Here is a 13338-nt window from a genome sequence, read left to right as displayed (position 1 = left end):
CTTTAACATCTAAAAGTAATTCAGAAAAGTATCTCATTATCAACTACTAAAATAATGTAATCAAATTCAGTTGCTTCATCTATAGAATCCTATCATTTGGAACCAAAGGAGCTATCACTCTTTTATTAGAATTCTCTCAATAGACTAGAGAGCAACCCTAAATTCAAAATAGATGTTCCCTTGGCTAGAGAGAGAGAGAACAAGAGAGAGAGAGCGCACATCCCATTTATTAGGATATTTCAAGCTGTTAGTGAATTTAGATGTCAACTTAAAATTTAACCTCTTACACAGCAAACAATAGTAGTTAAAAGGCATGTTATTAGGTTTTCTTGTTACTTTAACAATCCTGTTCAAGTAGTTTAATGAATTCCTGATATAGTTTGCAAAAAAAAAAAAATCAGAATCTATCCATCAAAAGAATATTCACATTTGAAGAATTATAAAATGAATTAAAATATGTTTCTCTTGTCAAATTCTCTTAAGGGTGGCTAAATTTTTATAGACTGTTAAAATTACAAGAGTAATTTAATGTTATTGCTGAATAAAAGAATCACACTAAGTAGTTTTTAAGGCCAAAAAAGAATGCATTTTTTATAATGCCCACATAAGAACATTTTTTGTTCTTCTAACCACTGTCAAAAACAATCTCAGAAAACTGGTGTGTCATTAATATTCTTAGGAACATCCAAAGATTCAAAAAACTTGAATTGAGTTGAAAATTTAATACATAAACTCAGATAGCTGATAGATGGAAAAAGAGAGCATGATAGACAGACAGACAGACAGACAGACAGACACACACACACACACACACACACACACACAGAGACAGATAGAATGGCAAGTCAAGAACCACAGAAAGATGGGATAATCTGTACTTCAAGTGCTATTTGTCAATTTTTCAATCTAATTCTCTTTAAGGAAGTTAGATAGAGAAAAATCAATCAAATCAAAGCTACACATTGCAAAATAAATGACTTATTTTTTTTCTGCTTTTTGTCTTTTAAGAAAACACCAGCATTAGACATCAATCAATAAAGATAATAAGATGTTCAGAACAAATCCATAACCTCAATACTGCACTAAGTAGACATGGCATATTTTTTATCTTGCAGGCTAGAAGATCTTTTAAATCAATTATTCCATCATTTAATCAAATATACATGGACATATATGTATATGCACATAGTATATACTCATCCACATATATGCATACACACATGCATACATACACCTACAAATACACATACATTCATACATATATGCTTGTATGCATATGGATTCACTGAGTACCATTCTCGTAGGTATGTCACCATACATAGCACTGGGACAAAATAAAATAAAGATGCCTGCCTCTCTTTGCAAAGACAAGACACAGTTTTTCTGTTAAAGGACAGTCAAGCAATACAAAGGAGCCTTCACTCTCGCTCTGTTATAAAATTATAGTTAAGAAAGGAGAATTAAACTTGGTCAAATCCTCCTTGGGCATGTGACCAATTCGACCTGGGCAAAACAGAGATTTGAAGGTGAGTGGTAACCTAGAAAAATAAAGAAGAAGAATGGGACAAAGTAAATATCGGAAGTAGACATCATAATATATTTCATATGAAGCCATAAAGAACCAAATGCTAAGAAAATACACAAGCACAATGTGACTTCAAAATACACTTGTGTTGATATTGAAAGCTAAGACTATTTTAAATTATATTTTTATTATCTTTAAGTAGTTCTACAAAAACCATTACCATTCAATAGATCTGCTTATAAGTACAATGCATCTTGATGTATAGTGGTTGCAGGGAAGACATTCAACAGCATAATTCCTCAGAAAAACTCACACACAGCCCAACAAAATGAATACCAATAAAATTGTAAAATTGGTTCTTCATTTAGTGTGTGGCTTTCATATTTATTTAAAATTATTTCATATTTTAAAATCCTATCACCACAACCCTAATAAAAATCACTGACCACAGAAAATGCTATGAGATATGGAAATCCGTCACACACACACACACACACACACACACACACACACACACACACACAAAGAGAAATGGAAGTGATACAACCACGAAGTAGTTTGGCTCTTCGTTTAAAAGACAATAAACAAGCAATTGTGCTCAGACAAGTATATGAGAAATGAAAATGTTATGCTTCCAGAAGAATCTGCACACAAGTTTGTGGCAGCATTAATCCAAAACTGGAGCCTTCCCAATGGCCCTCCAATGAGTGCATTTTCAAGCAAACTAAGGCATCTGTCTTTATAAAGGAATATTACTCAGCAGTAAAAGGAAAAGTTGATCAGAAACAAAGCAGCATAGATAAGTTTCTCAAGCAACCTCCAAAGCAATCCATAAAAGCTTACTTCAAGAGTGGCACAACACAAACAAATAAAAACAAAACCACTACGGCATCCCACAGTTAAAGATCATACTGTCAGTTTTAAAAATTCAGGGAAACTCCTAGTACTGTGGCAGAACTATCTTCTAAAATAGCCTATAAGGTCAAAAAAAAAGAAAAAAAAAACAAGAAACCATTCTTGTTTGTATAACAAAGAAAAGAACATGCACATATATTTAATTCCAAATTCATAGACTTATCTCTTGAAGCATATCCTGGAAACAGAAAACCCAGAAGGATCGTGTTTGTACATATCAACTGGAGAGAATCCTCATGCTAATTCCTGTTTATATTTGTTTTAAATTGCAAATCGTGTACTACCTATTCAGAAATTAAATAATTTTTTATAGATGTATAAAGGTATATAGATGTGCTTATAGAGAGAAAAAAGAACTAGAGATATAGAGACAGAGATAATAACGATAGAGATTTGTGCTTCAAATAACTCTTCTGAAAGCAGAATATTGTTTTTGTTAAGTGGAGCTCCAATTAGAAAAGGAGGAAGAGAAGCTGGGAGAACTGTAGATTTAGAAATTGGTAACAGATTTGTCTAATATATTTTCGGTCTGAAATGGAATTGCTGGATGTTAGACACATTCTGATGGTCCCTGCATTGTCTTTGATAGGATTCCATATTCTCCTATTCTCACTGAGCAAGACTTTCAAACTAATTTTTTTTTAGATGTCGAGAGTTCACTGGAAACAGAAGGCCCCGAGCTCTATTAAACCCTCTGGCATGGCTGGACTTTTGCTGCCTTGTTCTACATGAGCACATTTGTTTTATAACACAAATCATGGCTCTTAGGAGACCAGACAGTGTGGTTGTCCCAGAATATGAGCAGTTGAGAAAAACGTAACTTTGTAATAATAACTGACTTCATAAAAAGTTTGGAATAAAGTTAAAGCTTATGAAATATTTTAGGGTGAGAAATGAGAAAAGAAAAAACATTAATTTTCTTTTTAGCAAATAATATTTTTTTAAAACTCCAACCTCAGTGAACTCTTCAAAATCCCAGTAGATCTGGATATTGAATACTTTGATGCAAACAGGGTTTTTTTTCCTCCATGCATGTCAAACCAACTAGCAGAGGTTAAAATTACAATGAAATCTGAGCCTTTTCTCCACAGCCTTAACTCCAACTTAAAACTGTGCAGTTTCTGCTGAGCACTTGTGGCTCACATCTGTAATCCTAGCTACTCAGGAGGCTGAGGTCTGATGATCAAAGTTCAAAGCCAGCTCAGGCAGAGATATCTGAGACACACATCTCCAGTTCACCACCAAAAAAAGGCAGAAGCAGCTAATGTGGCAGAGCACAAGCTTTGGGCCAGAAATCTAAGCAAGAATATAAGGCCCAGACTTCAAGCCCCAGTGTGTGCGCACACGCACACACACACACACACACACACACACACACACACACACACACACCACGCGCACACACTGTCTGGGTTCAGATGCTTTACTTCTACTGCATGCAAGCACAATAGAGAGAGACAACCACAACATTAAAAAGAGAACAAAGAAGGAATACTGTAACTTTCATCCATTTAATCTTTCCTGCACCACAATCATGAAATGAGTGACTAGCGAAAACAGGACTTACAAAGAATCCAAAGCAAGAAGAAGCCGAACACAGGGACTTGGGGAACACCATCAACAAAAAGGGGGGAGGGGGCTGCTGAACCTCATGGGAACCTCAAAACCACACCACACATAGCCTTTCTTGATGGCTGTATTGTAATGTTATTCATAAATAGACCATTTACATATGCAATGGTTTCCACACTCAAGTGAAAACATACACCACCACCAAAACAAAGCTGAGAAGAGTACTTGTATCCTCAAAATAAACCCTGTCACATAGTGAACTCCATCTGCCCAGCTCCTACACACCACTGGTATACTTTATGCTTTAAAAAAAAATACATGTTCCTTGTCAAAGACTTCAGGTGATTGAAATCAAGAAGTATTTAATCTTTGTTTCTTTCTGTCTCTTCTCATGCCCGGTGTTTCCAACCTTCATTTACTATTGCCTTGGCACTTTATTCCCTTTTCTGTGCTGCATAATAGTTGTCTGCATTGGCATACCACTTTTCATTTATATATCCATGTGTTGGATTTACCTATCGGTCGCTTGGCTTCTGCTTTGGCAGTACGAGCAATGCTGCTCTAAACACCTTTGTGTCAGTGTTTGTTTCCTTCGCTCTGGGAATTACTGAGTCAGGTGGTAAACATAGCTGACTGTCTGATGACTTGCCAGGTTCTCCATCCAAGCATCTGCACCTGCAAGGGGAGGGGGCGAGCGCTCCGGTTCTCTGCAGCTTCCACAGCAGCAGCACCGGCTCCACTCCACTCACAAGGCCTGTCTTCCACTCTCTGAGTACAGCCTCACGAGTCTGCTTTCGCTGTTGTCTCTTGGGGTGAAAAACACAAAATTTTAATGTTGAACAAGTCTCACCGATTGTTTTATACGTTGGTCCTTCTGTCAGGGAAGACCCCCTGTGCGCTCTGAGGCAGGGAGGAGGGATGACAGGCTACCACCTCACACTCCAGGCCCTGGGCCTTCAGTCATTCTGGGGGAGGAGGGGGTAGAACAGGCACCTGGCAGCTCTGTTATTAAAAGTCCACCACACCCTTGTCCTAAACAGAAGAGCGAGCGGCAAACAGAAGAGTGATGGCAAAGAAGGAAAAGCTAAACCCTAAGAGTCTAAGTGGTGTAATCTTCCAGTTATTTACAGAACTACTGCACTGTGAAGCAACAGAAGAAAATAAACCTGGACCCAAACAGATACAGAAGAAAGAAGAAGGAAAACAAAACAAGGAAGGAAAGATGTAAGGGAAGAAGGAAGAGAAGATGGGAGGAAGGGAGGGAGGAAGGGAAAATGAAGAGTGAAAATAAAAGGGAAAAGGGTACAAAGGAAAAAGAAAAGTGGAAATGTAAAATTATTAATGACATTATTAAAAAAACTGTACACTAATAACTTAAATCCAGCAATTTAAAGACTTACTATAAAAAAATTATGGCAAAGCAAAGGAACAGATTCATAGAAAAAGAATTTACTGCACTCATAAGAAAAAAGAATGGCAGAAGATTTGTCCAAGGATACAATGCTTGTGTGCATTTCCACAGCATTATACCATGAAGGACGAGGAAAGAAGCCCGCCCTCAGAGAATTTGGTCTTGCCATATAAAGAAAACATACCTTTTCAAGCATGCGTGATGGGAACAATACAATTCAGACTTTGAGATGGGAAAAGGATACAAATCTTGAATGAAATCTTTGCATTTAAGAAATGAAAACTCAAGGGTCAGGTATGGTTGTGCATATCTGTAATCCCAGCTATTACCCAAGCAGGGATCACCAGGATTATAGGTCAAGGCCAGCCAAAAAGTTACTGAGATCCCATCTTAACAAATAAATTGGGCATAGTGGATCACAGATATGATCCCAGCTATGGAGGTGGCCATAAATAGAAAACTCACAATCTGGGGTAAAACACAAGACACCTCTGGAAAAGTCATTAAAGTAGGAAGGTCTGGAAATGTAACTCAAGTGGTGGAGCACCCCAGTACTTCCCAACAAAAGAAACTCAGGAAGGAAGACACTGTATTAGCTACCATAAGTGAGACGGTGTGCCTAAATATATAAATGAGCTTAAATATTGTTTGAAATAACATTTGTAGAAGGGAATGTGAACCTTGTCATTACAAAAAAAAAAAAAAAGAAGTTTGTCATTCACTGAACAGGCAACAGATTTCTAACCTTGAAACATACCCATCTCAAACTGCTACTACATTCCAGAGCACTTAGAAGCACTCTGGACAGCAATGCTTGTCCAGAAGCATTGTATTGTATTGTATTGTATTGTATTGTATTGTATTGTAAACTCAGCAGTCATTTCAATGTTGCTTAAATTTCTTTGTCTTCTAAATAACTCAGAAGTCAGAAACATTAACAATATATTTCATTGTACAGCAATACCTGGAGACCAATTCCATTCAGTAAAATCCTTTCTTGTTCTTCAATCTATTCATTCATCTAACTCCCTCTATTTCTTCTTGTAGCTACATCTGTGTCTGCACGTAGACATGTGTGAAGTCACCATATGCTAATAATGTGATCTCTTACTGATGGAGTGAATCTCCTTATTCGTATTTCTCTCTTGCCTATTTATATTCCCTCAACAGGCATACAAATTTGAACAAAACACACAGGCTGTGTTTTTAAGAATTGTTCATTGTGAATCCATCATTTCTGGAAGGAACAGATTAAAAGTAAAGTCTATCGGAAAAATATTTTAAGGCACTACTTTTCAAACTGTAAGACTAACTCAACTCAGAGATCCTCTAAAATACGTGGGTTGTGAATTGGGAGATCGGGAATGGGTCCAGAAACTAGTCATTTTCTTAGTGAGTAGGGACACACATTGAGAAATAACTTGAAGGCCATCCACAGAGTTGCTCATTAAATAAACAACACATTTTAAAGCTAGGAAAATAAGGACACAAGGGTATTATGACTTGGCTATTAAGTTTTTTCCAAAAAGGCTCCAGGGTTGTGGGTTAGTCTCCAGCTAGAGGTGCCATTTTGGGAGGTCCTGGGCATAGGGCCTGGCAGGAGGAAGTGGATCGCAGGAGTATGCCTGTGAAGGTTGGACCCAGTCCTTGCTCCCACCCCCTACCTTCCACTTCCTGTCAGCTATGAGGAAACGAACTCCCTCAGCTAACACATTCCTCCACCATGATGCTCTGACCAGATTACACAGCAGGAACCACAGACTGAACTCTCCAAAACCATGAGCCAACATAAATCCTTCCTCTCTTTAAACTGATCTCTCGCCCACAGGGATGAAGGCTGACCACTCCAGAAGCAAATCAAAGAAAACTAGTAAATAAATAAAAACAGTAAAAACTCCTTTTCTTTGACTTGAACTTCTATACTGAAAAAAAATGCATATATAAGAAAATCTGTTTTCACAGTTCTTTAAAACATCCCCCTTAGGTCCAACAAAGTACAATTTCTATTCTATTATTCAAATGTACAGTTTAGGAAGTCATTGTTTTTCTTTATTTTTTTTCTCTACTATAACCCTATTTTTTTAAGACATGAATTCTAAGCTTCAAAGTAAAATGTCACATGAGGAATGTCATAGGCAAAAAGTAACATCAAAGCTGTGCAGCAGTGCAAGCCTGTGATCCTCGCTATTTGTGGTGTGGAGAGCAGCAAATACCAATTCAATGGCAGCCAGAGCATCACAAGCTCATGTTCAGCAGACTCCATCTCAGTGACCGCATACAAGGACACAGTGTTTCATCCCAATGACGTGAGGAGAAGGTGAGCAGCAGGCCAGCCTGGGCACCAAGGAATATTCTACCTCAGAAACTACCAAGGCAGTAAGAGGCTGGACAGATGGTCCAAGTGGAAAAGTGTCTGCCTAGCAAGTATAATGTCATAAACTCAATGCCAGGAAAAGAGAGGAGAGCAACACTGAAGAGTCCTACGGGAACTAGGCGATCTCTATTTAATCTGTTTTATCATGACAGGATTTGTGAATGTGTATCATAACATGTGTTATGATACTAGAGGTTGGGCTATCCCAGACTTAGAGGACCACATCTCCGCAGGCTCCTGTGTTTTGTCACCTCATGGCAGGAGAAGGCAAGAGTTAGCAAGAGAAAGAAACGGAATCGGAAGGACAAAGTCTTTAGAGTTTGCATAATGCACCTATGAGAATGGATTCCCATAACTTCAACCCCTTCCCAGAAGACCCACCTCACAGCAATAGCGCATTGAGGGGAGTTACATTTTCAATTTGGGGGGGGGGAACACATTCAACACATCATAACCACACACACAGAATGAGAATGGACAAGGGAGTAAAACTATATATATATATATATATATATATATATATATACATACATATATGTATATATATGTTTGTGTGTGTATATAATATATATGCATATATATACATATGTATATATATAAAACCTCATTATACATCATTTCATTATGCAGTCACATGTATGTATAGCTTTTTTTAATGTGATCAGACTCAAATATTGCATGGTTGGTTTATTTATGATGAGTTACATCTTCCTAAAACTCTGATGACTGACAAAAATTCAAGAATGAATTCTTTTCACCAGCCCTAGAACCTTCTCAAGGCTTCTGTTGAAAATGGACCATAATAGGCTCTGGGAACAGGTGTCCAATATTCTCTCAACAGGCAATCCCAGAGACGGCCTAATTTACGAATCATGAAAGTCTCCTATTGAGATGCATTTGGGTATTTTTTTTTAATTGCAAGCTGAAAAGAAGGTTGCACTGAAGTGGCTCTGGCTGTTTTAATGGAGTTTAAAGTTCTCAACAGCAGACTGTACAACACACTTGTCTAGAGACTTCTTCCTGTTCAGCAGAAAGTCTCCCGAGTCTTGACACCCAGATGCATTACGAAGAAATACAATGAGTTTGAAGACAGATGTGAGGGAGGTGAGCGGCCCTAAGACAGACAGAGAGCCTGCATTTGACAACTGATTTAAGATTGACCTGTTCCTGGCTCTGGTCAGCCCACATTGAATTAGAAGCTGCTGTCTCTTCAGTCTAGCCAGATCACCAACAAAGACGTGTGCGGCCTGTATCAAAGCTGGAAAAGACCCTCCAATCTCTCCAAGGGCTTGCAGTCTCTATAATACTCAAAAACTCCATGCTTCCAAATTTATATTAAATCAGAACATTTAATAACCCTAGACTGTTTCCTATCTATGTTTAGTCTTTTTTAAGAGGTAGAGAGCTGTGAATATGCTATGCCTAACTATGTGGTTCTGAAAATAACAAAGCAAAAGAGGGCCAACCAATAATAGGATGACAGGTATGGCAATAATTCTCTGCTTGCCAGTGGGAAGATTTTGGATGTGCTGCATGGTCTTAATTCTGTCTCTGGAAATGCACAGCTAGAAAACCATGAAGACAAAGCAAGAAAATCAGGACTTCACCTTGCTTCATGCATGCCTCCCACTAGAATGATTTTACATTGGGACACATTTTGCCCATTGCTGGATAGTTCAATGTTTTCGATACTTTACTTCTTTTTTTTCAGTGTTCAATAGAAATCAACAGCTTGTCTTCAATTCAATCCTACTCCCATATGCTTATCCTCAGCTTAAGGAGAGAAAATGAGAGAGAGTAAAAAGAAATTCACTGCTCAAGTAGATGGCCTTTCAAATGTATGCACTGTCTCGGGAGAAGCTAGAGGAGAAAATAAAAAATGTAAGTGCAAAACTGGCAAAAAAATTATTGGGAAAAAATCAAACATTTGGATTTTCAAGATTCTCTTTAACTGTTTTGCTTCAAGTACTATGTGTAAGAAAATACACAGAATGAAGATGGCATATTTAAAATGTGGCACATTTTATGATTATTCTGTCAGGGAAAAAATGGCTGTTTTTTTATATTACATAAGTGATTGCTGTTATATTATTATAATAAAGGAGTATCAAAAGGAAGACTGCATCCTCAGCCTCTGATAAGTTACCCTTATGTTAATATACAGGATACCAGATAAGATTTTATAGCTAGACCATGCTTGTACTTAACCTATGTACACAAACTTAAAACTAAGCACAAGATGAGATCACTTGCAGAGGTTCGAAAATAAATCAGCCAGCAGACTCCAGGAAGTGAGCAAGGTCTCTCTGTTTCTCTCTCTCTCTCTCTCTCTGTCTCCTTCCCTCCCTCCCTTCCTCTCCCTCTCCCTCCCTCCCTCCCTTTCTCCCCTTCCCTCCCTCCCTACCTCTCATTTTCCCTCTTCCTTCCCCTCCCCCTGCCCCTTCCCCCCCCCCCCACTTTCCCCTTCCCTCCTCCTCCTCCTCCTCCTCCCTCCCTCTCCCTCTCTGTAGACTCCAGGAAATGAGGGGGGTAATCTGTTTCTCCCCCTTCCCCCTCCCTCTCCATCTCCTCCTTCCTCTCTCTCTCTCTCTCTCTCTCTCTCTCTCTCCTTCCCTCTCTTTCTCCCTCCCTCCCCCTTCCTTTTGCTTTCCCCTCCCCCTCCCTCCCTGTAAACTCCAGGAAAGGAGCAGGGTCTGTTTCTAACTCTCTCCCTTCCCCTTCCTCCTCCCTCTCCTCTTACTCTCTGTTTTTCTATTCCTCTTTCTCTATTCTTCTCTCTCTTTCTCTCTCTGTTTCTCTCTGAGTGTCTGTCTCTGTGTGCCTCTCTCTGTTTCTCTGAGTGTGTATATGTGTCTCTCTGGGTCTCTGAGTGTGTGTGTGTGTCTTTGTGTCTCTGAATGTGTGTATGTGTGTCTGTTTCTCTGAGTGTGTGTGTCTCTCTGTGTCTCTGTGTGTGTGTCTCTGTGTCTCTGAGTGTGTATGTGTCTCTGTGACTCTGAGTGTATGTATGTGTGTGTCTCTGTGTCTCTGAGTGTGTATGTGTGTCTCTGTGACTCTGTCTGTGTGTGTGTCTCTCTCTGTTTCTCTGTGTGTGTATGTGTGTCTGTCTGTGTCTCTGTGTGTGTGTCTCTCTCTGTGTCTCTGAGTGTGTGTGTCTCTCTGTCTCTGTGTGTGTCTCTGTGTCTCTGAGTGTGTATGTGTCTCTCTGTGACTCTGTGTGTGTCTCTCTCTGTTTCTCTGTGTGTGTATGTGTGTCTGTCTGTGTCTCTGTGTGTGTGTCTCTCTGTTTCTCTGTGTGTCTCTCTCTGTGTCTCTGAGTGTGTGTGTCTCTCTGTGTCTCTGTGTGTGTCTCTGTGTCTCTGAGTGTGTATGTGTCTCTCTGTGACTCTGGGTGTATGTATGTGTGTGTCTCTGTGTCTCTGAGTGTGTATGTGTCTCTCTGTGACTCTGGGTGCATGTATGTGTGTGTCTCTGTGTCTCTGAGTGTGTGTGTGTGTGTGAGTCTCTCTCCCCTCCGTTATCACAGGAGTCTCTCCCCCTGGAGCAGACACTTCTGTTCTCTGAGTCAACGGTGCTGGGCTATAAAAAGGGAAAATGCATAATTAAGAAGCGGACACAGTGCAGAGGAGAGTTGGTGAGAACCCCATGGAAACTTTAAGAACAGCATGTCGCTATACCTTTCTCTAAGTGTAAAGAAACCCTCCACCTGTGTATGTGGTGCCACGCCGGCATGGCGCAAGCTGGCAGGCTGTGTCATCAGCTCATAGTCCCCGTGAATGTCTCTGCCTTGTTGCCCATGAGTGACTTCAGGACTCAAGTCAGGAAGTCTCCGCAGGCCTCGGCCTCCGGGAGAGAAGAGAAGGCAGAAGCAGGCCTCGGCCTCTGCGGCCTCCTGCTAGCCTGGCGAGGATTCACCCCTGCTCAGAGGACCCCGAGACCCTGCTTCTGCCTTCCACCCATGACTCCGGTCAACCGTGTCCATCCGCGTGTGACACAAGGACCTGAACACTACTAATAACTACCCTGGGTTTTGTTTGAAAAACAAAGCGTAACTGTGATATTGGGGAACTGTCCGTGAATGAACAAGGCCAGGTAGAAGAGGAGAACCAACAGATGGCAGAAAGGTGCTGAGGATAGTAAAGAGGGGAGACAGGCCTGAGAAAGGAATGGGAATTCTGCCGAGGAACCAAGAGGAGGACAAAAATAACCTTGGGCCTCTCGGCCATGACGACTCCCAGGACTCTCGTTTTCACATACAGGCCTGGCTTCGGACAGAAGGCAGGGGATACCACGTACAACCGTCTTCTCCTGTGTCTTGGACAGGGTTGAGAATATCTCAGCCATCCATGGGAAAGGAAGATTCAGCTTTAAAGTCGGGGCGGTGACCCCCGAGCCCCTTCCTCTGTGTCCTCCTGCAGCTCTCTTGACCCTCTTCACGCTTCTCCGAGTCACGGCCAGAGGAGAGGCTTCCTTCCCCAGTCACACTAGCTCACCGCGCAGCCACTGTGCACGGTACTTACTGCGACCCTCAGTTAAATCAACACGCATGGCTGCGGCTCCCCCTCTGAGGAGCCTGCCGTGGTTCCAGGTCCTTGAACAGAGCACTCCATTTTGTTCTGTAATAAAGACAGCCTTTCATTCGCTCTGTCTAGTGTCCTTGAGAAGAGGTGCCTGTTATCTAAACAGCAGGAGCTATCGAGGTAAAGTGATCCAGAATGCGCTAAGAGGCTGGCCCTTGTGCTAAAAATATGTCCAAAATACCCATACTATAATGAACCCCAAACTCTTACAAAGTCTGCTTGCTGTCCTTCTTTCTTTTTCCCACCAAGCATGTCAGGTGCTTGCCCTAACCATTTCCAACCTCCTTTGTTGTAACCGAATAAAATAAGCAAAGAGGAAGATCAAGGTATTTTGTACCACTGGGATTAATATGAGGGACAAAGGTCTAATTCTAAGTAACTACTGAACTCTCTAAGTAGTTGTATATCTGTCTCATATTAAGTTTGTTTTCTTTAAACAGGCTCATTGCTATTATACCCTCCAGCCCTATATTTTCTTTATAAAATGAAGAATGACTGGTTATGATATCAGTAAAATAACAAGATTCTTCATTTTGCAGGCATCAGCCCAATAGTTTATAAAAGTTAAACCATTCCGGCCTAGAAAAGGTATAGAAATGGCAAAAAAAAAATCCAAAAGTTATAATAATATCCAGTGAAAATTAATTTTTATCAAAACATACAAAATGGCATCTGATGCCCTTTCAGGAGGAATATTAGGATCCTGGCAAACACTGCAGCTCAAACTTAATTAATAGGATATATTTTTTCCTGGCCCTGTGGATACTCTTCTCATACAAATTTTATGAGTCAGCATAATGTTAAAGGAATGGTGGGTTGAAAGGCAAATGACAGTGCCACCCGGCAGGCACGAAGGATTGATGAGGAAGTAGAGTAATTGCATTTGCTTACCAGGCACCCATGTCATCTCATTCAAAGGATTCCAAAAGTCTGAGGTTACTTCAGATCGGGAGGTGAAAAA

At 40.3% G+C, this 13338-nt stretch overlaps 1 protein-coding gene across 1 annotated transcript in view; it reads right to left on the bottom strand.

Moving 5' to 3' along the window:
• The window catches only part of Kcnt2 (potassium sodium-activated channel subfamily T member 2), a 263490-nt gene that overhangs the window by 204649 nt on the left and 45503 nt on the right, over positions 1 to 13338 (bottom strand). The window contains exon 3 of the mRNA XM_042701224.1: positions 8788 to 8810. Within this exon, the coding sequence (XP_042557158.1) occupies positions 8788 to 8810 (23 nt within the window). The remainder of the gene's footprint in view (positions 1 to 8787; positions 8811 to 13338) is intronic.

Source organism: Dipodomys spectabilis, unplaced genomic scaffold, assembly GCF_019054845.1.
Source record: "Dipodomys spectabilis isolate Male_0828 unplaced genomic scaffold, ASM1905484v1 ptg000288l, whole genome shotgun sequence".
Classification (NCBI taxonomy): domain Eukaryota; kingdom Metazoa; phylum Chordata; class Mammalia; order Rodentia; family Heteromyidae; genus Dipodomys; species Dipodomys spectabilis.
The sequence above is the reverse complement of the archived record's forward strand: the minus strand, read 5'-3'. Positions and strand labels throughout refer to the sequence as shown.